This window comes from Urtica dioica, chromosome 1 (assembly GCF_054948205.1).
Source record: "Urtica dioica subsp. dioica isolate 48M chromosome 1, U.dioica_male_clone48M_v1_H2, whole genome shotgun sequence".
In the NCBI taxonomy this organism is placed as follows: Eukaryota; Viridiplantae; Streptophyta; class Magnoliopsida; order Rosales; family Urticaceae; genus Urtica; species Urtica dioica.
In genome coordinates, this window is record NC_142756.1 from 14,261,297 (window position 1) to 14,287,840 (window position 26,544).

The following is a 26,544-nucleotide window of genomic DNA, read 5'->3' on the forward strand; positions in this document are numbered from 1 at the left end:
GATTAATACTAAAATCTTCGAAGTTACAGATTGAGACATCGAAGTTTTTTTTGAAAAAATGTGACGAACACGAATTTTTTTTTTCTTTCCAAAATTCAAACTTTTTATAACAAAATTAAATCGCGTTATTGATCGAAACTTGTCTATTTTTATTTATCTCAAGTGAACAACAACATAGGAAACCTTTATAAGCCGTTGACGATGACGAAGGAGATGATGGCCAATGGCAAAGGAAAAGATGGTGACGACGATGGCCGTGCGCGCGAGAGGATGACCGATGGGGCGGAGGAGTGAAGAGAGCAAAGGCGTCCCAGAGCTTTTTGTTTTTTGTTTTTGTTTTTGAAAAGGGAAGCGTGAAGAGGAAGTGGAGAGAAGAGGAAAATAGAAAGAAAAATAAGTTTGAACTATGAAAAATATGTTTATTTTTGCAAAATATTTGTGTGAATACTCTTCGGTTTTCTATATTTTTTGTCGGTTTCCTATACGATAAGTGGTTTATTGCTGGTACCGATTTTTTTTTTTTTTTTTGTCTGAATATCCCTCGGTTTCCCCTCCGATTTACCCCAAAATTGAAGTCCTGATACGATAACGACAACGACAACGGTAGGCCGAACCTTTGTTTAAATATAATCCTGAGTAATTTTGTAACTTCAATGGAACAACACAGTTTATCGTAATTCTCAAGGAAAAAAAAGGTGAGACCTGCTTATAATTAAATTTTTTTGTTTAAATCAAAATTTTGTCTTCTTTTGAAGTTCCACAAATTCAAAATTCATGAAAAATTTAATTCCCGCTTGACTCTCAGTGGTCTGACACTCTTCAGTCTCCAGACCTTTCTTCATCCTTTTCCCTCCGATACTCTTCTCCTCAAACCCTACCATAGATAAACCCTCGCTCGCTCCGACAATGGCGTCGAGGCTCCCGGAGACAGACGCCTCGCCGAACGAGTCCGAGGGAGAGACCCCCAGTCTCCACTTCAAGAAGAAACGCGCTCGCCGCGTGAGCTTCGCCGACACCGAAATCACCTCCGTCCACATATTCCGCCGCGATGACGACAACGAGACGCCGCCGGACTCCAAGGCCGGACCTCCCGTCTCCGCCGCCGCCGAGAACGAGGTCCTAGGGTTCTTCGGTGACCTAGGAGGTGACAGCGAAGATTCCGGCGACGAGGACGGAGATAGCGTCGGCGTTCGGAAATCGTTTCTTAGGCCGCTTGGATCGCCGTCCCCCGGTGGAAGCAGCACCGCTGACTCCGCAGCTTCCATTGACGGTGAGAGTTCACATTTCCTAAGCTATTTTTTATAAGCCTCTTTTTATAGATTAAAATGCTTTAGCAAATTATCTAGAATATTTTACATGATTGCCTATATAAAGGCAAGTGTTAGTGTGGAGTAATTTGGACAATCATAAATCAAAAACTTGTTTTGCTCTTTATTTTCTTTGCATTTCAGTTATTTGCCTTTAGGCTTATAACAACATTTGAATTTTCTAGGTTTTTGTATACTTCCTAGACCATTTAATTGCTAAACTTGTAAACTATATATACTCTTCAACATCAATGCATGCCATTATCTACAATTGTCACTCCCTTAAAGTTTGTGTGTGATTCTTGACAAAAAAATATATAGAGGAAGTGAAATGAAATGGATTGGATTGGATAATTTGTTTTACAGTCTGGATGAATCTCTGTTTGGTGCGCAAAAATTACTCGTATAGTAATCGTGTTCTTGAGGAATCAAAATTATTCGTAAGCTTGTTGTGTGTATGCTTTTATTTTTTTATTTTTATTTTTTATGTATATATTTTTTTTACAAAAAGTAATGGAAAGAAGCGTAATGTAATTCAATGGTGATACTTAAAATTGGTTTTTGTGGGAAGATGATCTGTGTTTTTCTATTTCTAATTTTGTTTTTTTGCACTATGAGCTTCTGGAAAACAAAATTGAGCTACTGTATTAAACTTTCGGAATCTCTAATCAACATTTTAGAGATCGATATATTGAGGACTTGTGAGATAGGTTTTTTGGCAGCAGTGACAGATAAGTATGGACTCTGTTTTCAAATATATGTTTGCATTATTTCCTGATAAATATGCAAGTTCTGTAGTTCTGTTGTGTTTATTGGGCTGGTTGAATTCAATTTTTGTGGGAAAATCGATGGTCTGAGTTGGGATATGACTGAATCGCTTCTATTTTCGTTGATTTTATATTTTCAGATGATGATTTCTTTGGCCCTGTCTCGTCAAGTTTCATTAGGCCCGGTCGGTTTTCAGATTCGGGTATCTCGGATGATATTCATGAAGAGACCATGGACACAACAGCGTTTTCACTGCACTATCGCAGTCTCGCGAGGTCGGAATCTGAAGAAGCCAAGACCCCGACAGCTGTCCGCCTCAATTTCGAAGAGAAGACGGGAAGCAAGGACACTAATACCACCGGTTCAGGAAGTTTGATGGCACTGACAGAACCCAAGAAGCTAATCTCTCAGCCTCTGGTTCCCCGAGAAAGTGTACGAAGTGATGAAGACTCCGATGATATGAGTATTGTGAATAAGAACCCGAAGAGTTATGATTTCGAGGTGATATCTCCCACCATATGTGCCCTCTTGACAGGAAGGAACAGTGATCTGGATGCTAACATCGTAGCTGATTTAGTCGGTTCTAAGTCCCCGATCATAAATGAGGTTTTGACTTATGACCAAAATGGTGCCAGCCACATAAATGAAAGTAAAGGTGGTGACGTAGATGCTCGTGAGAAATCCGCAGATGATGCTTTTACTCCGAATACAGTGCGGGAGCCGAATGTTGGGTCTGTTGATCAGATTTCTTCTGGTAATCTATCTGAGAGAAACAATGGTCTAACTCCCAGTGCTTCTGAGTATAAACTAGGCCGTCCAAATCAATTAATCAGTGTACGGTCTCTCTCTCTCTCTCTCTCTCGTGATTTTATGTGGTGATTGTGCTTAGTCAATGCGATCTAAAAAATGCTGTTTTTCAATGTTCCCATGAACTGTTTTTCTTACTGAAGCTTCATCTATTACTTTCTACTTGGACATGAAAATGCTGTCACTTTTGTTTTTCTTTTATTTTTCTTTTTTCTAATACGCACGGCCTGCTTAAATTTGTGACATCTCTGTTAGCAGGGAAGTAAAATATTAGTTGAAGAGACGACCCCTAGAAATATCGTGTCAACACTGGAGTTCCCATCTCTCCATAGCGATACCCAACAAAATGTGGACGGTTTTGCTCTCCAGACTGATGTTGGTCCACAACAGGAATCTGTAAACTGGCAGTTGAGCAAGACTCCAGTAAGAGAAGATTTTCCCAAGAAAGGAACATACATACCCAATAATGATAACAATTTTGAACCCCAAGCTGTATCATCACCATTCACACTGTTGTCATCTGCTGGGCGACAATCATTTTTAAATACTCCCAATTCAGCTAGAGGTGTAGATATAGTTTCTTCCTCCTCGAAACATACAAATCTCCAGAGCGACAATAGCGTGAAGCACAACAAAAGAATGTCCGAGTTTAAAGTCCATGATCATTCATACCCTGGTTCTGGTGTCAAGGAAGGAATTGAAAATTTGAAACGCAGATTGTCCAAGTACTCATCAATGAGTTCTCCTGCTGGTAGCGCGCTGAATGGAAATAGCAGAGAACTGAAATCTAAGTATGCTAATAGTCCAAGTGTTGCTCCAGAAGATCAAAATGCTGATAAAACAATCGATGAAGACAGAAATTTGGTTAGGTTGGATGGGAATCAAGAAAAAACCCCAAGAAGTACCAGTAAGCTAGGTCAAAAAGAAGCCTCTGTCCTTGTTAATGACGGTGATTCTCTGCAACCCATGTCAATCGACGCTCTTTCAAATGATGAACGCGACAAATCAACGACGCCATTGCGTTCTGCCTTAAAATTGTTGTCTCCCGGAACAAAAATGGTGTGGGATACCTTGATTTCAGCGGACTCAACAAGAAATATGCTTCTCACTTCTGTAACAGATTCTGAATTGATAAATGGAAAACTGCAATACGAATCTAGAACCTTAAGATATACCCCGACTCAAATGGAGAAACGGAACATGACTACCGATTTGGAAAGCTCTGAGAGAAACCTCCAAAGTGTAAAGGACATGCAGCCCTCCACATCTACTGTAAGTAAAACCAATGTCTAGGCTCTCAAACTCTGTAATCCTTTACTATCGTTTTTTCTCTTTGTCAGTGGGTTATATATTAGCTTGTCTACAATGGCACACACTTGCACTGCTGCATTCAAATTACTTTGTTTTATTTTTTAACAGATCCCGTGGTGTTTTCGGTTCAAATCACTAGTTTTCTTGAGGACATAGTAGTTGCTAATATTACTTATGTTGATTTTGGTCTTCTTGGTCGAATAGATACTCCAGAGCCCGTACAATAAAGATTGGACCCAGGGTCTCTTTGGGAAGGTCCAGACACAAGATCACCAGGGAGAAACACCTAGTCAGATGGTGGCTTCATGGAAAGAGCTAATGGGCAGTTCCTACAGGGAAAATCCAACACAGAGTTCCACAAAGTTAAAAGCAACTAGAAGTCCCCTCATGAAAGAACCAAATTCAAGATCACCAAGGAAAGTTACAGTTCAGATTTCCCCTAGTAAAGATTTAGCCAAAAATTCAGCCAGGAAAGAGCCATTGCAAGGGTCGCTTGTTAAAGAGCTCACTTGGAGTTCTCCTGGAGCTAAAGCAGATGAAAGCTCCTTAAGGAAAGAACTAATCAATAGTCCGTCCAGGCTGAGCCAATCTAATGCAACTCATGGAAGTAACACGCCATTCCTAATGGAAGATATAGCATTTCCCAACTCTGCTTCCAAATCGGTGCACATTTCGGACAGTCCACTTATTAAAAACGCAGGGTCCGCTGATGTACGGAAAAGAGGAAGCACTGATTTTTTTCTTGAAGATGGAGAGCGAACAAATAAAAGTCCCAAGATTCAAAGAAGTCCACATTTTCTCAAAACTGGAAATTATGGTTCTGGGCTCCTGCCAGAGCAGATAGTTCAAACTTCTAACGAAGAAGATAAAGTTGACAGTAGTCAAACGCAGAAGCATTGGCTAGAAGTAAGTGTACTGTTTCTATATCTAGTTTTACAAATATAGCAACTCAAAATTAGCAATTATTTCCCAAGCTCCTCTTATTGCATTTTACCTACTGCAGACTTTTCAAAAGATTTCGGGGGATGCAGGCCATTTACTTTCTCCATCAATAGATGTGCTAACTTTTGAATCAGTAAACCTTCTTTGCATTTTTCTGATTAATATCTTCTATGTTTCATTAACCCACGTTAGTAAACAAATGCTTTGTTAGTATTTTATAGATTACCTCACTGGAAGACATCTTGGATTACTTTCTGAAGGTTAAGGAGTATGAGATACTGCATTCTGAAATTCATTCTCAGGTATAGAAATATATTATACTTATTTGTAGTGGATAAGTTTGCTTTTCCTTTTTTTGTAATTCTCAATTAAAGCTTTTGTCTTGCCTTTTGCAGAAAGCTGCTGACCAACTTAGTCTTCGGCATAAGAAGAGGTAGTTTCATTATATCTTATTAGACATAAAAAGTTGCAATTTCTTATCTCTATAGAAGATAGTTATGGTAATTGGACTCGTATATTGATTCAGACTAGCTGAAACAAGATTGCTGTTATGTAAGATAGCTCATGAAAAGGCCAAGCTAAAGTTGATGTCCGGAAAGCATGACAAATTACTGGTATCATTTACTCTTTTGTTGTTTTGGGGAAGGAAACAAGATTATATATATTCTTTTGTAAAGCTTACAACCATTCACATTTAACTGGGTTCTCACCTACCTTTATATCACAAGCAGAAAAACACACAGCTTCTGAAATCTGGACTTCAGGAGTGCCAAATGTTGAAGTCAAGTTATATCCAACAATCGAAAATTGCTAAACGAGACGCACAACTTGATGACCATCAACTCCAATCATGTTCAGCTAATCTTCACAGTGAACACCTGGTATGCACATATGATGGGGGTTATTACCTTAGGAATTTGGATCGCGAAGTATCGCATTGCACGTTGCTGTCATTGTTAGAATGGCTATTGCACAGTTAGTTAGAGATAAGTGAAGTTGTCTTATGACCATCTTCTGGTACGTGAGTAAAATCCATTTCCAAACTGAGATTAGAATACTTTGCGCTGAGAAAGAAAATAATAGCAATAAAAGTTATCTGAGATGGAACTTGTTAACACATCCTCTACTTAATTATACTCAAGTCTTTGTTTTGTCAATTAAAACTTAAGATGGTAAAAGCACACAAGAACCACAAAAAGTTACTCAAGTGGCAATACGTATTACTACATTTAGTAGTTGATCTTGACAGTTGAGTTACATTTGAAATATGTATTGGTATGCCACTGCCATAGTACTTCCTATAAAGGTTTTTTTAGTTTTGAAGCACATGCTTCAAAAAGGAAAATATCTAATATGTCACAGACTATGAAGTTCTTATCCTTTAAACTTTGTGTGCAGGTTGCAAGTGATACTATGGACACAATGAAACAGGAGATAAAAGTGTTGGATACAAAGATAAATGGTTTAAGTAATTTCTTTCAGAAACAATGTAAGATGAAAGATGACGCAAGCTATGATGTCACTCTTGCATCAATTCAAGATAATCTAATCAAAAGAAAACGCTGCAGGCTTGTACGCCAGGATTTGCAGGTCTTTCTGCTTGCTGGCTCTTTAATGTTGACAAACAGTATTACTTCTCTAACATAACTGATATAAATGCCCTGTCTATATTTCTTAGCTGTGGAAAGTTGATGATTTTGTGAGTCAGAGTGGTCAGTACAATATTCTTCTCAATTATCGCGGATACCTCAGCCAAAGGTTCTCTCTCTCAGTAGGCATTATTTAATCTGACCCTTTTATTTGCAATTTGACGCCATATATGAACCTGTTCTCTCATTCCCACAGGCTATATAGATTTACATGGGAGTTGTCTTTTTAAATTACGCAGGTTTACCCTTACTTCTGCACCAGTATCAAGTATTATAATATCAAATCAGTTGAATGATAGAATCATTCTGAAGGTAATACTGTCTAGATATTCATTATCTACTTTATTTGTTCGTTCATGATTTACGTTTCCTATGGAAAATTATGTTTGCCTGGCTGGTTTATTAAACCGTATTACCGTTTAATTTGCTTTTCACCAGAACTTTCCGAACATGAATGCGCTTGTTGCATTTGCATTTGTGTATAATGCTGAGGTCTCAAAAAGAGGTGTTGAATCAAAATGTTTAGCACAGGCAACTCAAGTAAGTATATATATATATATATATATATATATATATATATATATATATATTCTATTAGCATATTCTACTTGTTTCTTAAAAGCTCGTTAGAAAATATTCCAAGTATCGCATTTGATTTGCAGCTGGGATAATGGGAAGGACAGCACGCGACTTACTTTTTGTACTCTTTTGACAGTGTATTCTTTATTTGCAGGTAACCCATTCTCTTCTTTGCAATTTGCTTGATGTTATTGAGGAGGTACAGATGGCTCAATTAGAGATTGGGAATCTAGTTCAGACAAACTTTCATTGTCTACCTGGTAATTAATATCTCTATTATGATCATTCTCTTTGTTCCTCATTGCATTTGGTATTCAATTTTATAACCTGGTTGGGCCTTAGCATATTATTAGTAAGGAATGGGCAATGAATAGTCAAAATTTACAGTGCAAGGTTTCATATCAAGAACAAATTGTTTCATACTTAGGTGGACAAATTTATTTTGTTTTAAATGTGCTATTTTGAACCCAGAATTGATCATTTTTGGCATATCCTGGCCAGGGTGTTTTTATAATTAGCTGCAATTAGACAATTCTATTTCAGAAAGTGTCAGAGAACCATAATCAGTGGCTAAAAATACCTACAAGGTTTTGGTGTAGTGGTCAGGTCCTAAGGTACCCACCAAGCTATTGCTAATTCTTCCATTTATTCAAATATTACGGGGTCAGACGGAGGACCTAGGGACTAAACCCTAGTTTAAAAAAAATAGTAGTTAAGAATAGATATTGCTTTTGATAGCTTGTCTCGAATGGACATATATGTAGAAAAATTAGAGAAAATTATTTTAAGCTTTATAATCTATTTGATGGATGGCCTGAAAAATAAAAATGTGGCATATTCTCGATGATATATCGTTGCCTTGACCCTATTATCATCCACTAGAGTGCACAACAATTTATTAATGAGCATATTAGAGCGATAAGTAGAATAACTTTCATGCATTGCAGGTCAGCATCAGCTTAATCTGCAACTTAATTTCATCAATTTTCACAGTGGTGTGAAGGTGATTTTGATCCTAGACGTTACCTGTTTGTCTAGGTACATTATTTTTCCACTTGCTCTATTCTTGTCTTGTTGGTTGACTCATTATTGTATAGAGAGCCTTGCCTATAGTCTTGCAGTTAATTATCATTTTATGCTCTAAAAGAAAATGTGAAGAACATTATACATTGTTGCTTTGCTTAGTTTCTCGCCAGTTTGAGTTATGTTCATGCACTCAAATTACTAACAGAGTAAAATTGTCTCTTGATGTGTTTCTTTAACAGTGGCACATATCCTTCAGATATCATTCCTTGTGATATACATATTCCGTTGGTCACGACACAATACTTAACGTCGCTATCATGCAAAATAAGATCTGGAGCTGAGACTCTTGAAGTTGGGCACTCGAGAATAGCACGGATCTGTAGATGTGTATCGCAGCTTTTATTGCAAGATTCAAGCTCAACAACGTAACCATTTTCAAAGAGGTTAGTTTACATGGAAACCAGCTTTTGCAGATTTTGAAACTCATACAAACGGGTTATCCTTGGTTTCCTTGTAAATGACCCCGGGCTCCCTAAAATAATATTATGTGCGTTGCTAAAGTCTAGAACAAATACTTCAAACTGATGGCGGTCTTGAGAAACTTCTCGGCATGAATGCTATCTTAGCATTCATTTGAATTCGACAAGTGTGAATTCAGTCTTTGATATTCGTTGTGAAGTATTGTAAAAACACATAACCCGGGATATATTATTTGTATATTGTGAATGTTGGTAAATGGGGTGTGTTACATGATCAATATTCCATAAAAATAAATCAAAGCTTGGAAGGCACTTTTAGTTAGGGTGAAGTTTCTTGATTCGTTTAGCTTTGTTTAAAGGTGGGTATTTTAATTTGTAGTTGGATCGGTTAAAATTAACTGACCAGTTAATTTTAATCGGTGTTTTCTTATTAAAATTAACCAAATGGTTAATTTTAACCGTATTTTTCAATGTTAACTGGGTATAAATAAAGAATATATATATATATATATATATATATATATATATATATATTGTTTTGAACAGTTTACAGCTTACTGCTAACCGTTCAAACAGTTAAACCGGTTAATCGTTTTGACCATCTTTAGCTTTGTTGCAATAGATGAATATCGTCCTCATTACTATGCTGGTTATATACATTGTTGCTATGAAATGAAGCTCTGTGTTGCAGGTATTTATTTTGGATCGCTTTACTCAGTCTTGTCTCTCTGTTTCCCTATAAATAAATAAAGATGTGATCCAAGTCTAATCGATTACACGCATCTGAAACAATTAAATAAAGTGCATGTCTTACTTAGGCGACCATTGTTATGGTACGGGAATCTTTTCCAGGCCGAGCTGAAACTTTTTGTGATCCAAAGTTGAAAAAACATTTTGTGACCTCTCTGCAGATTGTTGCTTCAGAGATATCTGGGTGAAGTTTCTATTTTTGGAAATTTTCAAAGGATTGTATTTTCACTTTTCACTTTCGGAAGGGTCATAACTTCCAGCGTGGCAATTGCCGAGTTGTTTATTATGCCTTTTCGGCTGGCGTTTGTCTTTTATTCTTAAATTTCCTTCATTGACTAAATTTATCCATTAAGTCTCCAAAAGTGTGTGCGTAAAAATAAAATAATGAAGATATTTATTCCGATATTTATCTACAGTGCTTTAAAAAAAATATTATCTACAGCTGGAAATAAGTCTACTGTGAAATAAGTCGATTTCATAGCTTTCATGTCAAGGGGACAAATATCCACATTTGTATATTTACGTGGCAAGGTTGTTGTTGGGTCTAGTTGCCTCATTAATTCTCACGCTACATCTTTTTGAAAATTCAAGTGGTCCATGAATTCTCAATCCAATTTGATAAGAAAAGATTATTTAGCCTTTAATATCTTTCTGTAATGCAAATCGGTTTGTTTGAATAGTTGCTTGGGTTTTGTTTTATTCACTATTATCAACAAATATGTTTGCCTTTATTGGAATCGCATTGCTAGTCGTTAATAGAGTTCGACTAAATATATAGACTCCAAAATTAACACGAGGGCATTTTTCCCTAGCAACTATTTTTAATCTAAAGATGTCACTTGAAACATAGTGTAGTTATTAAAACAAAATAAGTTTAAAACGGCCATTTAATGATTTTTTTTTCAAATTAACTATTTTTGTATGAAAGTAGTGCATTTATGCACAGGGTTCCTGCATTGTTGATAGAGAAGATGAAGATTATATGTTTATGATAGTTTTTCAGACAAGTCTTACCCTTGTTTTATATGCGAGAACTCGGAATTACGAGCTTTTATTTTACTGGATTGATTACACTACAGCTTCTAGAATCTATAATTTTCGCCTTTAAGCTAAAATTAAGTCAGTTAGGGGAAGTTTTCGTTTGTTTGATTGTGTAGTTTTCTTATAATTAATTTTAATAAAAGGTTCCTAGAATCTGGAGTATATTGATAAAAAAAAAAAAAAAAAATTAAAGTATAACGATTGCTTAGAGAAGATTTTATTTTTTTTTTATAAAAAGTTGCAATTTTTTTTTTATAATTATCATATATAGAAATTGTTCAATATTAATCACAAACACAATTATAATTGCAACAAGAATTTTGAGCTGCCGGTCTTTGTAAGTAGCACTAATAAAAACTTCGACGACTGTGATCCATGCCCATGAAAAAAAAGTATTTCTCTCATCTGAGACAAATCTAATAAAACTAAAACTACACTAATTAAAGATCATTGGCACTAGTTCGCACGAAAAAAATGACTGGTAGTGGTGAGGATGACGACAATTTGATGAAAACCGACGAAAATATAGAGAAATAAACATATATCCTTTTAGGTTGAGAGTTCTTTTTGTATGTCTAACTAAAAATATTTGAGTCCGAGTGACCCGATAAAAACAGCGGTAAAAGCCTATTTTTTTTTTAATTCTTTTTTTTTAATTCCTTTTTTAGTGGCATATTTGACTGACGGAAGTTTTTCTTAGAGATACACAATTATAAACTGTAAACTGCTTTTATATATTTACGATATACACAATTATATCAAGTATAGAATGGACGTTGTATTAACTAAGTTTTGAATTTAGGGGGCAGTCAACAAAAATAGGGAGATGGATATTAACTAATAATGTCAATGACTAATCACAAAGAAATAACACACGTTGTCACGTGCTGCAGGAGAAAGTGTAGGTTTTTTTTTTTTGAATTTTTTTTTATCGGAAGGAAAAAGTGTAGTTTGAGTTGAAAATGAATTATTTATAGGTGTTTATATTTTCCTTGCACCAAGCCACCAACTACAGCTCTACAACCCTCCTAAATTATATAAAAGTTTTTCTTTTTCTATTAAATTTTTTTTTGCACTTATAGTTATTAATCTTACTAAATTTATATTAGTCAAGTGTTATTTTGGGCGTTCGGCCGGAACTCCTCTTTTGGCTTTCGCCAATAAAAGATCGGAAGTTCAGAGCAGAAATTTTTAGTTCCAAAAATAAATAAAAACGTAAATAAACAATGTTTTAATAATTATTTTCCCTGGAAAACTTAATATTGCATCGGCGAATTGTAAAAGTTCGAGTCATTGGAGATAAATCCAAGCCTAGAATTAAAACAAAAAAAAAATTATAATTAAAGTACGGTGCACTGTCGAAAAAAATTATCCGAGTATTGTACTCTCTTTCCAGAACCAAAATAATTGATTCCAACGCCCGCCAGAATTTTATATGGGTGGTTGGAATAAAAATTGTGACCGTTCTAGATTTACTTGAATGTAATTAGAAAATTTTGGCACTGGTAACATATAATTATCTATTGGTGCTAGACTTTGTAAATCTTAAAATAACATAAAAATTTGATGTAAAGAAGGTGACGACTTCAAAATTATAGAGTTAATGAGGCTTAGATATTTTTTGTGATCATTTACCAATGACGAGTTTAGCCTCGTTGTCTTATGCTTTTTATACTTTACTAAGATATTTTTTGTGATCATGTACTAAGAACGAGTTTAGCCTCGTTGTCTTATGCTATTTTTTTTCCCTAAAAAAAAAAATAAAAAGATATTTTTTTTTTGCGGCCACGTATGATGTACTTACTGATGTGGAGTTGGAGTTAGCCCCGTTGTCTAATGCAATTTATATTTTATTATTTTTATCATTATAATTCAAATATAGTGCTTATTAAAAAGAGGATATTTTCTGAAAGCAAGGCAGTGCTGAGTTGGGTTGGGATCTCGTGAGTCACATGTCCATTCGTCCTTTGCTCTCACTTTATTATTGTCCTCTTCTGTCGTTTTTAGCGAAGTGGGGTTTCTCGGTCAATTTCCTCACTCATATAGTCATATTATCTTCATCTTTCATAGTTATATGTGTGTGAACATGTCAATTTGGATTCACTTAAAAAGATCTCCATAATGACCTGATTCAAGAAATTTGTTAGAAACTAACTTACACAGGAAGGATTTACATTTTTTGTTTAGGAAAAATGGTATGAACTAGCCAATCCCAAACTATTGCTTTTGCGAAATAGCAATAGTTTCATTTGTTTGGTAAAATAACCATCTCTCAAAAACTTTAACTAGATGATTGAATTGGCTTCGTCCTCATCGACGGAATCGGCTTCACTCTCGCCACCGGGGGAATCGACTTCGTCCTCATCGGCGGAATCGGCTTCGTCCTCCTCGACCACCACTCCTTCCGCGATCTCGCCGCCCTCGCCGTCTCCGTCATCGCCGCCTCCGGTGACGACGTTGCTCGGAGAATCGTCTTCGAAGAAGGCGCCCTAAGACCGTCGAGTCTTCTCCCGCAGCGATCCGGTTTCCCCGCCGCCGTCGGAGCGATCGGGAACATCGCGAGCGTCGATGACGCAAGAATCGCGTCGCCGAAGAAGGAGATGTTTCGATTCTGCTTCAGATCCTCGATTTCTAGATTGTCATTAAATTTAATCCTGCCTCGATTAATTTTAATCCAGCCGTCATAAACCTTACATTATGTCTTTATAGTTCGTTGAGATTAAATTTAATCCAACCTAGATTAATCTTACTTTGGCTAGTTTGCTTATAGTTGACAAACTATGACTATTTTGCAAAAGCTTAAGTTCTATTTGACTATATAGCCGCTTGACCATTTTTTTTAAGGAAATGAGAAGTGAGAAAGTACCTGAATGTCGTTACTATTCGTATTATTAAATTATATAAAAAAATAATTATGTTAAAAAATAAATTTAATAAAGAAGTAAATGAAAGCGCTATTTTGAGTGATAAAAAGTCTTAAAAAAAGGTTATTAGTAATTTGAGAATCACTTTAAAATTGTTGCTTATTTAATTTCAACACAATAGTGTTTAACAAATTATAACTTACACAATGTGTCCCCTAAATATATTTTTAACAACCTCATATTAATGCTAAGTTTCAGACTAACATCAAAGAGCCGTTTGCGGTTCGACCCAATACTAGACTCTGAGGTCGCACGTAAACGGATGTCGTTCTCTCTTGGATCACCGTCCTTATAGGCGGGAATTCGTTGGTTTAAGTCTTACAAGAGAAGAGATAAACAATGAACTCGAAAGGGGGCGAAGGGATTGCTCCTGACGCACTCTTCGACTCTTAACATTAGTATTGGTGTAATATCAAAGTGGAGGGGTCTTATCTCGTCTTCAAATGTTAGTATTTGGAGAGAGGAAAAGAGAGTATGGAGTTGTGTGTGTGCAGAGAGTCAGCGGGTTAGAGAGAACTTACATTCTCCTTGAGGTGGTCCTCCATTTATAGAGAAAGAGAATGGGATGGAGGTTGGACTTCATAAATGTGGTTAGGTGGGAAGACATATGACCTAAGGTGAGTGCATTGGCCTTAGGAGGTAAGGTCTCGCCCTTGGGCCGATAGGTCCCGCTCGAGGGGTCACACATAAGTGGCGAGGGCTCGCTTCAAGCAGCGAGGTCTTGCCCATAGATAGCGAGACATTGGGGGGACTTGTGTGTGCTTGGATGTTAGAGGTCTCGCCCGTCATGGGCGAGACCTCTAACATCCAAGCACACACAAGTCCCCCCAATGTCTCACTACTGGCGAGACCTCACTAGTACAAAAAAGACCTTTGGGTGCGATTTTTTTCGCACCCAAAAGTCAATTTTCGCACCCAAAGATACCCTTTGGGTGCGACTTTAGGTGCGACTTTTCCGCACCTGAAAGTCCGCACCTAAAGGCCTTGGGTGCGAAAAGTCGCACCCAAAAGTCATGACTTTCGGGTGCGACATTTAGGTGCGACTTGTCGCACCTAAAGTCGCACCTAAAATGTCATAAAAATCCATTGAAAAGGCGGGTAAAAGAGCATTGGGTGCGACAAAGTCGCACCCGATAGTCAAAAGTCGCACCCGATAGTCAGTTTTGGGGAAAAAAATAGTACTTTAGACGTCGCTCTATTATAAAGTGACTTTAAATCTTTGAAAAATGTCATTGTTAATTGTGATTTAGTTGTCATCTGATTTGAAAGTGACTTTGATTCTTAATTTATTTATAAAATAAAAAGCAATTAAATGACATTACTTGATTTAATTTAATGAAACATGTTATAAGCAATTAAAAATAAAAGGCTGAATGAAACTTGTTATATTGAATTGCTTAATTGAAAAATAAAAATTATACCTAAATGGTCCATAATACACATAATACACAGAATAAAAAAATTGTTATAGCAAACTTCTGAAGAAGCTACACTCTTTTGTCTCTATTGTCCCCTCTCTTGATCCTTTTTTTTTTTTTTTACAAAAATTAAACAGTAAGATAATATTTGAATCAAATAATTTGACAATGTTTATGTATAGACCTGTGCCCGATCCCCGGGACACGAATGCCCTTCTTTTTCATGCTCTCGACAAACTCGTACGGTGAAAGCTTCTGCAAAACAAAGAAGCATAAAGCTTATTAGTTTTAAAAAAAAAATGAAAAAAAATGGTGGGTTTGAAGAGTTCATATTGTGGATTACGTTGTCGTAAGCGTTTTTGAAGTAGCGAGCAGCGTCGTCGACGGCACCGCCGAATCGCGGGCCGATAGACAACAAACCTGGTCAGATAAATGAAATATAGACCCGTTATTATCTTAGCTCTACTGTTATTCAACAAACAAACCATTTTGACAGAGCTGTTGACTTATTATTTACCCGACACGTGACATGAGCCCCGGAGACACAAGGACCGTGGTCGGCACAGAGCATAACGCAAATCTAACACCACCGATCACAAATGTATTAGTTCCTCCGATGAATCGAGCATAAAAATCGAAGCTTTATAGTGACAATTAATTACCTCGATGAACTGAGTACAGTAACGAGGAAGGCTGCGTTTGAACCACAATAGAGAGATAACGTCTCCCACGCCGAGACCCTGTTCGACAATGGAAGACATAGGGACGCCGGCATAACACGGTTCCTCGCCTGCAAAATTTTTCCGACGAATATAATTTAGAACGAAAGGTTTGATATAACTGAGTAGTCACTGAATGATGTTATCGATAGTTCCGGCTGTGTCGCCGATCTTAAAGGCTCCGGCTTGGATGCCACCAACAGTGGCGGGTCCAAGAACAACCTGCAAAACCATTGTCGTTCAATAAGTGAAATTCCCATTTGGGTTTGTTTGTGTGTCAGTACTCGGTCTTTACCTTGTTGTTTGACCGAGCGAAGGCAATCAATTCTTTGGTGTCTGCCTCGGGAACACCCTCAGCGATGATAGCCACGACTCGTATTGTCGGCTGCTTCAGTGCACCCATAGAAGAAGCCGCAGCACTGAATGAGGCAAAGTTCTATTTCCAGTAAATAAATGAATAAACAAATTTTAAAACAATATATTAGCATGATATATACCAACCTCCAGTTGCATATTAGCAATATATTATTTCAGCATCTGATGCCAATGTTAAGATTAGAAATAAAAGGAGGGAATACACATCACACCCAAAAGCGTTTTAGCAATGTTGATTTCTGTTAGGATGTTGCATATAAGGCAAAAATCAGAAGCTATGTTAGTCTTTTTAGGAGAGAATTATTGGAGAAAGGCATCGAATCATTTCGGGAAATATTCTTGTGAAAGAATAGAGAAGAGCCACGGGTCTCTAACATTACCCGAACCCCATATACTCCTATCAATACTACCAACTGTTCATCTGTATATTCTGTTCTTACTTTTATCAAATGCTTTACTGTTTCATCAACCAAATCAGATCAAATTCATAACAATACGACAGTAGCATAACTATATCATCTCTCTCACAGCCCTAGAATTTGCTCCCGAGAATTACACACCAAGCAAGTTAATTATATTGAATCTATATCTGAACTATCTACACACGACTCACGTCGAATGAACTGGGATTGCTATTTCCTCTTGGCCGAAAAAGAGCTTCTGAAATCCCTCTGAGCCGGGGCTGATGATTCCGGCGACTGACGGCGTGTCCCTCCCTGCACACACAACACAAGTAACGTCACTATTACACATTTCCACCAAAAAGAATCGAACTTCATGCAAATAATCGATACTCGTCATAAAGCTTCTCGTACCGCAAAGGAAGTCAAAATCAAGCATTCGCTGGATCGGAAGCTGCTGGTAGTTGTAAAACAGAGCTTGAGTCGTACGCGAGAACAGTTGTCCGGTCGTCATCGCGCCGAATCAAAGGCAATCCAATCTGAAAACACACACACACACCGTTGAGCATTTTACAACACACTTGTATAAAATTCCACACCACCATATAAACATAACCCAATTTTTTCCTTTTTCAATTTTTTTTTTTGGTATAATCATTTCCTCTGGTTTTCATTTTCCCATGGCTGAGAGAGAAGAACAAGCCAAGCCTCTATCTCAAACTCAATTAAAATAAAAAAACCCCCAAATTCCTAAAACGAACCCTAGAATCCGAATTAAGAAGTGGGGAAGAAGATTTTATTTACCTTGCTTCCCGAAATCCAGTCTCCTCGGCGCCGTCTCCCTCTTTTCCCGGCGTCCTCGGCGTGCTCGCGGTGGCGCTCGCTCCTTCTCGGCCGCGCGCGCGAGGTGATGCTCGGTCTCGGTGGCTGCTGTCGGCCGACGTCTTCCTCCGCGAGCTCGAATCCGTCTCACTCTCTCGCTCTCTTCCTCTATCTCGCTCTCTCGCTCTCTCTTCCTCTCTCTCCTTCTCTCGGCTCTCTCTCTCTCTTTCTCTCGGTCTCTCTCTTTTCCTTTCTCTCTTCTTTCTTTTCTTTTCTTTTCTTTTCTTCTTTTTTTTCCTTTCACGTTTCTTTGGCAGAAATTTTAGAAGTGAAATAATAAGAGGGAACAAAATCCCGCTAATTTTTTAGACAAATGTTTTGGACTTTTGGGTGCGACTTTGTCGCACCCAAAGGTAAGATAAACTTTTGGGTGCGACTTTTCGCACCCAAATTTAAAAAAAATCAGCGAAATTTTTTGGTTACTTCAGTGACTTTTGGGTGCGAAAAGTCGCACCCGAAAGTAATTTTTGGTGCGACTTTTAGGTGCGAAAAGTCGCACCCAAAAGTCATCCGCACCGAAAAACTGTATTTGTAGTAGTGCCTGGGGAGGGCTCGCTCACCCATGACTGGCGGGATCAACCATGGCTCGCGAGCACGCTCGGCATGATGAAGGTCTCGCCCATGATAGGTAGGGTCCTCATCAAGGGCGTTGGCTTGCCTGGGCGCGCCCGACCTTATTTTTTTGGCCAGTGTGGCTTCATTGAGGGCCGACGTTCCCTTGGCGGGTTGTTATTATTTTATTTTTTTTATCTCGGTTTGACCACTGTAAGTGTCCCATTTTGAGAGGCAATTTTTCACCCAATAGCACCTCAAACACTCATAATCCTTGTGAAAAGCTTTCTAGCGATTAAGTTCACAGATTCATCTGCGACTGAATCAACAAATCACATGTTTCAATTTGAACTCGTCTTGGCCGATACATAAGAATGAAGATTTACCCATCGATTTTTCAGCCGGTATTAATTTTAATCAACTTGCTAAAATGAATCGGAAAAATAAATTTTTAAAAATTGACGGAATAGATAAAAATTGAATTTGAAAACTATTTTCATAAATGAATAATAATAATATTAGCAATGACAAATAATAATATTACAACATTGATGTTTCACCGTTGATTTCAATAGGCTTGTTCGCACTCATAATAACGCAAATTAATTTCGCGTACAATGTGAAGCGAATAGATGTTTTGTTCAAACCCTTGAACTTTGATATCTCTATTCCACCTCAAAACTTCAAAAACTCTCTGTAAATTGGGTATATCGGTGGTTGGAGTCATTAAACGTCAAGGAGATAGAACATCGAGTTTTTGTTAGGGTATGCTCTAAGTCTTATTTCTTTGTCTATTAGTTGATATCTCTTGTTATATCTATGTGCGTTTGATATTACAAAAATATGGGTATTTGAAGTTAGGACTGATGGGAATATATGTATTAAGTGTGAAACGAGTTTTCTCTCTAGAACTTCCTGCACTCTCCTGCTCTGCCTCGTCTGACTCTTTCCTTTGTCGCTTTCGTTCGAAAGTACTGGTTGGAGAAGGACGTGTTGCTTTGTAGTTTGGGGAGGCTGGTGTGTTCTGTCCTTGCTTGTCAAGGTTGGAGAAGAGTTCTGATGGAGGAATTTTGTCAGAAGTGGTCTTCTTTGGGTATTACAGATGAAGAAGAGGTGGTGCTCAATTTGGATGAGGAAGAGGTTGGACTGAGTGCAATTTCCCTTAAGGATTCTTTGGTGGGGAGGTTGTTGTGTCACAAACCATACAACAAAAAGGCTTTGAAGTCGGTCATGGGAAGCTTATGGAAGACGCGAGGAGGTTTGGAGATTTCAGATCTTGAGGATGATGTCTTGCTATTCAAGTTCGAAAACCCGGTGGATAAAGCTAGGGTTTTGGAGACGGGACCTTGGCTCTTTGACAGGTTCCTTTTAGTGCTTTTTGACCCTGGTGATGGTGGTTTCAATGAGGAAAGTTTCAAGATCTCTGAGAGTTGGGTCCAATTACATGGAGTGCCCTGTTTATTTCGGACAGCAAAAATGGGGGAGGTTATTGGGAAGCAAATTGGACAAGTGGTCCGTATCGATAAGGACAGGGAGGGTAGATGTAAGGACAATTTTATCAGGCTACGACTCAAGTTTGATGTGACCAAACCTTTGAGGAGGGGAGTTCATATTAAGTTTGGAGTCAATGTTGAGCCAACGTGGGTTGAATTGAAATACGAAAAACTTGCGGACCTATGTTTCTTCTGTGGCCGGTTGGGCCATGGATGGAGGGCCTGCACAGTGGAGGGGGCCAGAGTGGGTGATTCGATCGCTGAACAGAGGTATGGGACTTGGTTAAATGCGGAGGCCCCAAGCCGTTTCTCCAACTCTATTATTCGGGTTCGCGGTTTGGATCCAAAAGAACATACTCGACGGGAATCTAAGCACCGAGATGTGAAGACTTCGGCGGCGGCGAGTAGTTCTGCTGGGGGAAAGGACACGGTGTCCTCTCGAAGCCAAACTAGCTCGGCGGCGTCAAATCCTAGACCGCCTGAGGCAGGCTCGCATCATAAGCCTGGAGACTCGCGCGCTACGCCGGCTGTGCGTCCCTTCCCAAGCAACAATACCGTTGGCTCTGAAGCCTCGAATGATGGGATTTCGGCAAGTCCCAAGAACACTGGGCAGGGAGTGACGACCCACGTGGATAATTATGGCGCTTCTCATGTCGTGGGCCCAGGGAAGGTTGGCCCAAATATTAAAGATAAAATAAAATCCTTTAATGAGAAAGCCCAAAGTACTCCGGGCCCAACTGTTGGAAAACATGCTTTGGGCCAGGATGTTGGGGTGAAACAATCTCGTTTGGCCACTGGGAAACAAGCGATCCAAGCAGCGGGGAAGTCTGGAGACCCCGACAAATCCATTCTGGGTGGCAGTGGAGGGGAAACGACGACGGTGGCAGTGCCTGCTCTTGCTAATACGACCGGGCTTAATTCTGGAGAGGGAGATGATACTCACTTTGCCTTCGCTGCTGGGAGCTCCCACAGGGCGGGTGGGCTTGACGAGCCAACAATCGGTAGACAAGGGCTGGTGGCGAGAATCCCTTCAAGCCGTGGCGCTCAATTGGCGAGGACGTCTTGGAAAAAAAGAGCTCGGCTCCCGGGAGCTCCTTTGCCACAGGACGGGTTGGAGATCTACCAGAACACTGAGGAGGTGGGTAACGAGTCGGGAACGGATGAAAGGGGGACGACCAAGGCAGCGAGACTGAGCCCCGGACCGAAGAGTGATGTGCTGGTAACCGTTGATGTATCAGCTCCTGTATTGACATTGAGGAGTCCATAGGGGCTGAATGGTTTGGCCTCATTGCGTTACAACGTCCCTGCAATTTCTAGTAATATGGATTTGGCTACGGACACTTCTGAAACTGAAGCGGCGCCCCACGATGATGAGGGCCGCCGGACGCAATGAATTCCATATTTTGGAACGTCCAGGGGTTAGGCAACTCCAGGACGAAGAGGGCTCTTCTGTCGCACTCGTTAACGCATAAGCCCGATTTGATTTTTCTATCGGAAACTAAGCTTAGACGTAGTGCGGCGGAGAGAGTCCGAGTGTTATTGGGCTATGACGGTTGTTTTTCGGTTGATTGTGTTGGACGTAGCGGAGGGCTGATGTTGCTTTGGAAGCTCCCGGTGTGTTTCGTGCTTGGATCCTTTTCTCGTTTCCATATTGACGGGTGGGTGACGGACGAGAATGGGCTGGTGTGGAGGGTCCTGGGTCTCTATGGGGATCCGGTGGCGGGGAATAGAAAGTATTCATGAGAGCTAGTTCGGCGAGTCGTGGGTGCGTGGCAGGGTCCGTGGTTGGTGATGGGTGATTTGAATGAGGTCTTGGACAACAAAGAGCTGCGTGACGGGAGGGTTCGAGAACCACATCTTCTCAAATCTTTTCGCCATCTTGTAGAGATTGTGACCTCATGGATCTCGGTTATGACGGGGCGGACTTCACATGGCGGCAAAGCTCATCGTCCTCTAGCATCCAAGAGCGGCTGGATAGATGCCTCGTTAATTCGGAGTGGGGAGCGCTGTTTTCGAGGGCCAAGGTCTTTCACTTAGAATTTTGGTGCTCGGACCATAGACCACTCCTACTCTCGACTAGTGGAGATAGAAGCACGAGTGGGCCCAAGAGGCCGAGGCGGTTCTTCTTCGAGGAAGCGTGGTGTGATGAGGAGGAATGTGTTGCTCGTATCCGGGAGGCATGGTCATGTGATAAAAGGGGGGCGGGCCTTCCTGAGGTCCTTGATTGTATCCGGCAATGTAAAACTAGCTTGGACAAATGGGGCATTGGGAGGAGACGTGGGTTGAAGGCTAGGATTGATAGCCAAAAAGCTCGGGTCCGGAGAGCCAGGGAGGAAAGAGGAGCGGCTGCCCGTTTGGAGTTGGGACGGGAACAACGACAACTTGATGCACTCCTTGAGAAGGACGAGAAAATTTGGAGGCAAAGAAGTAGATTGACGTGGATGCGTTGTGGTGACAAAAATACCTCTCTCTTCCACCGAAAGGCGACGACGAGGAAAAGAAGGAATGAAATACGAGGCCTTTTTGATACGACGGGTATTTGGAAAGAAGGAGACGCCGGGGTGGAAGAGGTGATCTCGTCCTATTTTAAGGACATGTTTACCTCTTCAAACCCGAGCATGGAATGTATCGCTGCCGCATTGGAGGGGGTACCGACGAGGGTTACGGCTGAGATCAATGACGAGCTACTCCGACCTTTTGATCGAGACGATGTGCGGAAAGCGGTTTTCTCAATGGGGGCCATCAAGGCGCCGGGAAGAGATGGGTTTCCAGCTCTCTTTTACCAAAAAAATTGGAGTATAGTGGGGGACCTCGTTTCTACGGCTTGCCTGGGGATTCTCAACGAAGGACACTCGATCACGGCGATTAATGATACAGTAATCACTCTTATCCCGAAGATTGACAAGGCGACAAAGGTTAGTGAGTTCCGACCTATTAGTCTTTGTAATGTGATTTATAAAATCGTATCACGTTGTCTTGTGATGAGGCTTAAGGTTCACATGGAGGATCTTATAGCGGAGAACCAAGGGGCTTTTGTGGGGGGCCGACAAATTTTTGATAATGTGATGGTTTGCTACGAAGGCATCCATACTATGAAGCGAGGAAGGTTCGGGAATGGTGATTGTGCGGCTCTTAAAATTGATATGGCTAAGGCATATGACCGGGTTGAGTGGAGCTATCTCGAGGCTATGATGTTGAAGTTGGGTTTTGACGCTAGATGGGTGGAAAAAATCATGAGATGCGTTTCATCGGTGAGTTTCTCCTTTAACATTAATGGGGTGGCAAGGGGACACGTGACTCCCCAACACGGGCTCCGACAAGGTGACCCCCTCTCTCCTCTCCTCTTTTTGTTTTGCTCGGAAGGCCTCTCGTCGTTACTCGGGGAGGAGGAGAGAAGAGGTAATATTCACGGGGTACACTTTGGCCGGGCCGACCTCTACGTTTCCCATTTGCTCTTTGCCGATGATAGCCTTATATTTTTCCGCGCATGTATGGAGGAATGTAGGGCTATTAAGGGGTGTCTTGCGATGTACTCAGCGGCTTCGGGACAATGCGTAAATTTGTCGAAGTCCGAGGTTTGTTTTGGCCGAACGGTTTCGGAAGAGTTGAGAAATGAGATTGCCACTAGCCTTGGGGTGGCTGCCACTTCATGTCATCAACGCTATCTCGGTCTCCCCACCTCTACCGGACGAAGAAAGAGGGAGATCTTCGCGGCTGCGAGAGAACGGGTTTGGGAGAAGATTAAGTCATGGAAAGGTATTTGGTTTTCTCATTCCGGGAGAGAGGTCCTCATCAAAGCGGTTCTCCAAGCCATTCCGAGCTACATGGCGAGCTGTTTTCGCCTTCCCAAGACCCTCATATCCGAAATCCACATGGCGATTGCCAAATTTTGGTGGGGTAGCGGCGGAGACGAGCGAAAAATTCATTGGTGCAAATGGGAGGAGTTGACTAAGCACAAAGAGGAGGGGGGCCTTGGCTTCCGAGACTTGGAAAAATTTAACCAAGCTCTCATCGCTAAAAGAGTTTGGCGCCTTATTCGGAGACCGGGAAGTCTTGTCGGGAAGGTGTTTCGGGAAAGCTACTTCCCGAATGGAAATATGTTGGAGGCTAAGTGTGGTTCTAATGGTTCCTCGATGTGGCGAAGCTTGATATGGGGAAAAAAAATTCTTGAGAAAGGATCTAGATGGAAAGTTGGCGACGGGGAATTGATTATGGTCCGCAGCGATCGTTGGATCCCCCACTCTCACCGATTCTCTCTCATCGATCCTCCTTTCATTCCCGAGGATATGTGTGTTGCCGAACTAAAAAGTCTTGACGGCACGTGGAATGAAGCCTTGGTCCGAGCCATGTTTGTTCCCGAAGACGCGGATGCCATTCTTAGTATTCCGGTTAGCCGCACCGGGATGGCCGATGTTCTTCGATGGCACTACTCCAAAGATGGCGAATACTCGGTGAAGAGCGGGTATAGAGTGGCTATGTCCGGGTCCCCGAGGCCTAGCTCATCGACGATTTCTTCTTCCTCCTCATGGTGGAACGCTCTTTGGAAACTCTCGATCCCGCCGAAAACTAAGCTATTTGCGTGGCGGGTTTGTAAAGGGTGGATTCCGGTGGGAACCAAGCTCGAAAGACGGAGAATTACCGACGATAACCGCTGCCCCCTATGCCGCGGAGGGCCGGAAACCATCTCACACGCGCTTTGGGGTTGTCGTTGGACGAGGAAGGTGTGGAAGATTGCCGGGTTTAGTGAAGTGGTTCGACATGTGATTGACGATGACATCACTAGCAACTTCACTATGGCCATGGAGACCGTCGAGGTACGTAACTTTGAATTTTTTGTTGTTTTGGTGTGGAAAATTTGGAATCATAGAAACAACGTGGTCTCCGGCAAAGAGAAATGGTCTCCGGAGGAGCTTGTGAGTTGGACCGGAGACTACCTTGAAGCTTATAGGGCGGCTAACTTGAAGACCAATTCGTCGGGCAGCGGCATGACGAACCTAACGTGGCCGCCTCCGTATCACGGTGCCGTGGCAATTTCAGTTGACGCGGCCTTGGATACAAGAGCACTTCGCTTCGGTACCGGCTGCGTTATCCGAGACCATAAAGGCTTAGTGATTTCCTCGGCCATCTCGGCAAACCATGTTGGCTCTTCTCCTCCTATAGCGGAAGCCACCGCCGTCCTCCGGGGAATGATGTTGGCTGAAAACCTCGGGTTTCACCGGGTTGTGATTCAATCTGACTGCCTCGAAGTGGTTCGTGCTTGTGCGTGCTTGACGACCCCGCCGACGGAACTTGGTACTATCATCCACGATATCAAGGTACATGCTAGAAATTTCTTGGGTTTTGAGGTTATTTTTATCTCGCGAACTTGTAATGTTGTGGCTCATAATTTGGCTCGTTTTGCTCTTGATGTGGGATCCGATGTGCAATGGGAGGGGCTTGTCCCACCTTGTGCGATGCGGAACGTCCTTAATGATCAACTAGCCTTGTTGTAACCACAGTATTCCTCCACCACCTAAATGAGAGTTTAATGTTATTTGCCGTGGTGCCGTCCACGTTTACTAAAAAAAAAAAGTTAGGACTGATGGTATGGGCTCTCATTTTTCCATACATTTCGAATAGAAGATGTACGTATTTTAACTTCCAAATAGGAACAATAAGAATGATTGAAGAAGACATGTAAGGCATGAATGAAACACATTGGATTTTGTGCCCAAAAAATATTTTAACCTTAAATAATAATAATAAATAAATAAATAAAATTATGTTTATCAGAATTACACTTTCCACTTTTAACTAGTTAAATGTATGCACTTCTAGGTGCTCACCACGAGCAACTAAGTTGTTTGTTGACGCAATGTCTAGTCACATTCAAGTGTTTGACGACAAACCTTGTAAGAGATTGATGATGAGGCTAGAAAACCATGCATAGATTTTTCCTGAAAATTTGACGAACAAATCTATATATAATTACGGGTTTAAACACCGATAAGAATAAATAAGTGTTGATTTCATATTACTATTTTTTTTTCTTCAAATTAGACCGATCTAAAAGTGTTTAGTTACAAATATGTAATTAATAGAGACAAAACTAACAATATTAGTTATTTGTTTGTAAATAAATATTTCTAAATTCGTCTTATTTAGAAAAAAAATAGTAATATAGAATAACCAACTTATTTACTCATATTTGTATATAATTATGTATAATTAAACAATCAACATTTTCATCAATAATCCAAATTCCATCGTAATCTACATTGGTGTGTGTTTTATTAGAGTTATATAAGATTTTTTTAAATATAATGTTTAATTAGTATTGTGTTAATTTAAAATGTATTTTTGCATGTATACTTTTATTCTAACTGCTTGTAGTTGTGGTACAAGGGAAACTTGTATTAAAAAAAAATGATGAACTAATCCATTATCTAATTATTTTTATCAATGATTTTTCCATTACCGATAACATCTTAAATTTGTCCAAAGTTTCGAGGGTGGAATTTCGAAACATGTTACCAAAGATTTAAGTTGTAATTCTTTTTTCCTTCTGGCAAAGTGCTTGAATGTAAATTTGTTCTAGTTTATCCAAAAGCCATAGTTTATTGCTAGCGAAAAAATAAAGGCCATATTTTATTGTGAATAATATATATTCGTCAGTGGTCCCCAACTTTTATGTCTGACAATTTTTTCTTTTTGATATTGAAAATAAATCATTTTGGCTCTAAAATGAAGGTGAAGAACATTCTTGTGGCCGGTGACTGTAGTTTTGCAATTAGGGATAGCAATTATATCCGTTATTCGACTCGTTACTTGGTGTAAACGGTAGGGGTGGCAATTTGGTCCGGACACGAAACACGAAACGGTTACGACACGATTTAAAGCGGATTTGGATCTTAATAAATGGGTCGGTTCTTAATTGGATCGAACACGCTAACACGATTAAATAATGGTTTAAAACGACACGATTACGGTAACACGATAAAAAAACCGATTAACACGATTATTAAATGGTCGACACGAAACACGATTACGACCCGCACGAATATGATCCAACTAACACGATTACGAGTAATAACACGATTACGATCCATTTAAACACGATTAATATTATATATGTAAAATTA

At 40.0% G+C, this 26,544-nt stretch overlaps 3 protein-coding genes and 1 long non-coding RNA gene across 6 annotated transcripts; 2 read left to right on the top strand and 2 right to left on the bottom strand.

Moving 5' to 3' along the window:
* Positions 1-757: 757 nt before the first annotated feature.
* Positions 758-9,197, top strand: LOC149407379 (uncharacterized). Of its 3 annotated transcripts, XM_089613235.1 has the most exons (16): positions 758-1,270; positions 2,215-2,909; positions 3,141-4,154; positions 4,398-5,099; positions 5,197-5,268; positions 5,357-5,437; positions 5,531-5,568; positions 5,662-5,749; positions 5,867-6,016; positions 6,534-6,725; positions 6,814-6,893; positions 7,024-7,096; positions 7,223-7,324; positions 7,518-7,623; positions 8,311-8,401; positions 8,629-9,197. In XM_089613235.1, the coding sequence occupies exons 1-16, from the start codon at positions 907-909 to the stop codon at positions 8,816-8,818; spliced, it is 4,038 nt and encodes a 1,345-aa protein (XP_089469361.1). In that variant the 5' UTR covers positions 758-906; the 3' UTR covers positions 8,819-9,197. The 3 variants fall into 3 exon arrangements, with proteins under 3 accessions (XP_089469361.1, XP_089469375.1, XP_089469367.1); XM_089613249.1 differs by lacking the exon at positions 8,311-8,401; XM_089613241.1 differs by lacking the exon at positions 5,197-5,268.
* A 5,748-nt stretch (positions 9,198-14,945) lies between these two features.
* On the bottom strand, positions 14,946-15,422 carry LOC149407380 (uncharacterized). The gene is made up of 3 exons (XR_016301356.1): positions 15,345-15,422; positions 15,186-15,256; positions 14,946-15,107 (listed from the first exon to the last, which is right to left on the bottom strand). It is a non-coding gene; the product is annotated as an uncharacterized LOC149407380 (long non-coding RNA).
* Positions 15,423-15,849: 427 nt separating this feature from the next.
* Positions 15,850-17,649, bottom strand: LOC149407381 (ATP-citrate synthase beta chain protein 2-like). Its single transcript, XM_089620030.1, has 5 exons — positions 17,301-17,649; positions 16,911-17,035; positions 16,709-16,811; positions 16,120-16,156; positions 15,850-15,942 (listed from the first exon to the last, which is right to left on the bottom strand). The coding sequence occupies exons 2-5, from the start codon at positions 17,008-17,010 to the stop codon at positions 15,850-15,852; spliced, it is 333 nt and encodes a 110-aa protein (XP_089476156.1). The 5' UTR covers positions 17,011-17,035; positions 17,301-17,649.
* A 3,367-nt stretch (positions 17,650-21,016) lies between these two features.
* LOC149407382 (uncharacterized) lies at positions 21,017-26,239 on the top strand. Its single transcript, XM_089620034.1, has 5 exons — positions 21,017-21,156; positions 21,309-24,738; positions 25,796-25,800; positions 25,907-25,985; positions 26,153-26,239. The coding sequence occupies exons 1-5, from the start codon at positions 21,017-21,019 to the stop codon at positions 26,237-26,239; spliced, it is 3,741 nt and encodes a 1,246-aa protein (XP_089476160.1).
* Positions 26,240-26,544: the final 305 nt, after the last annotated feature.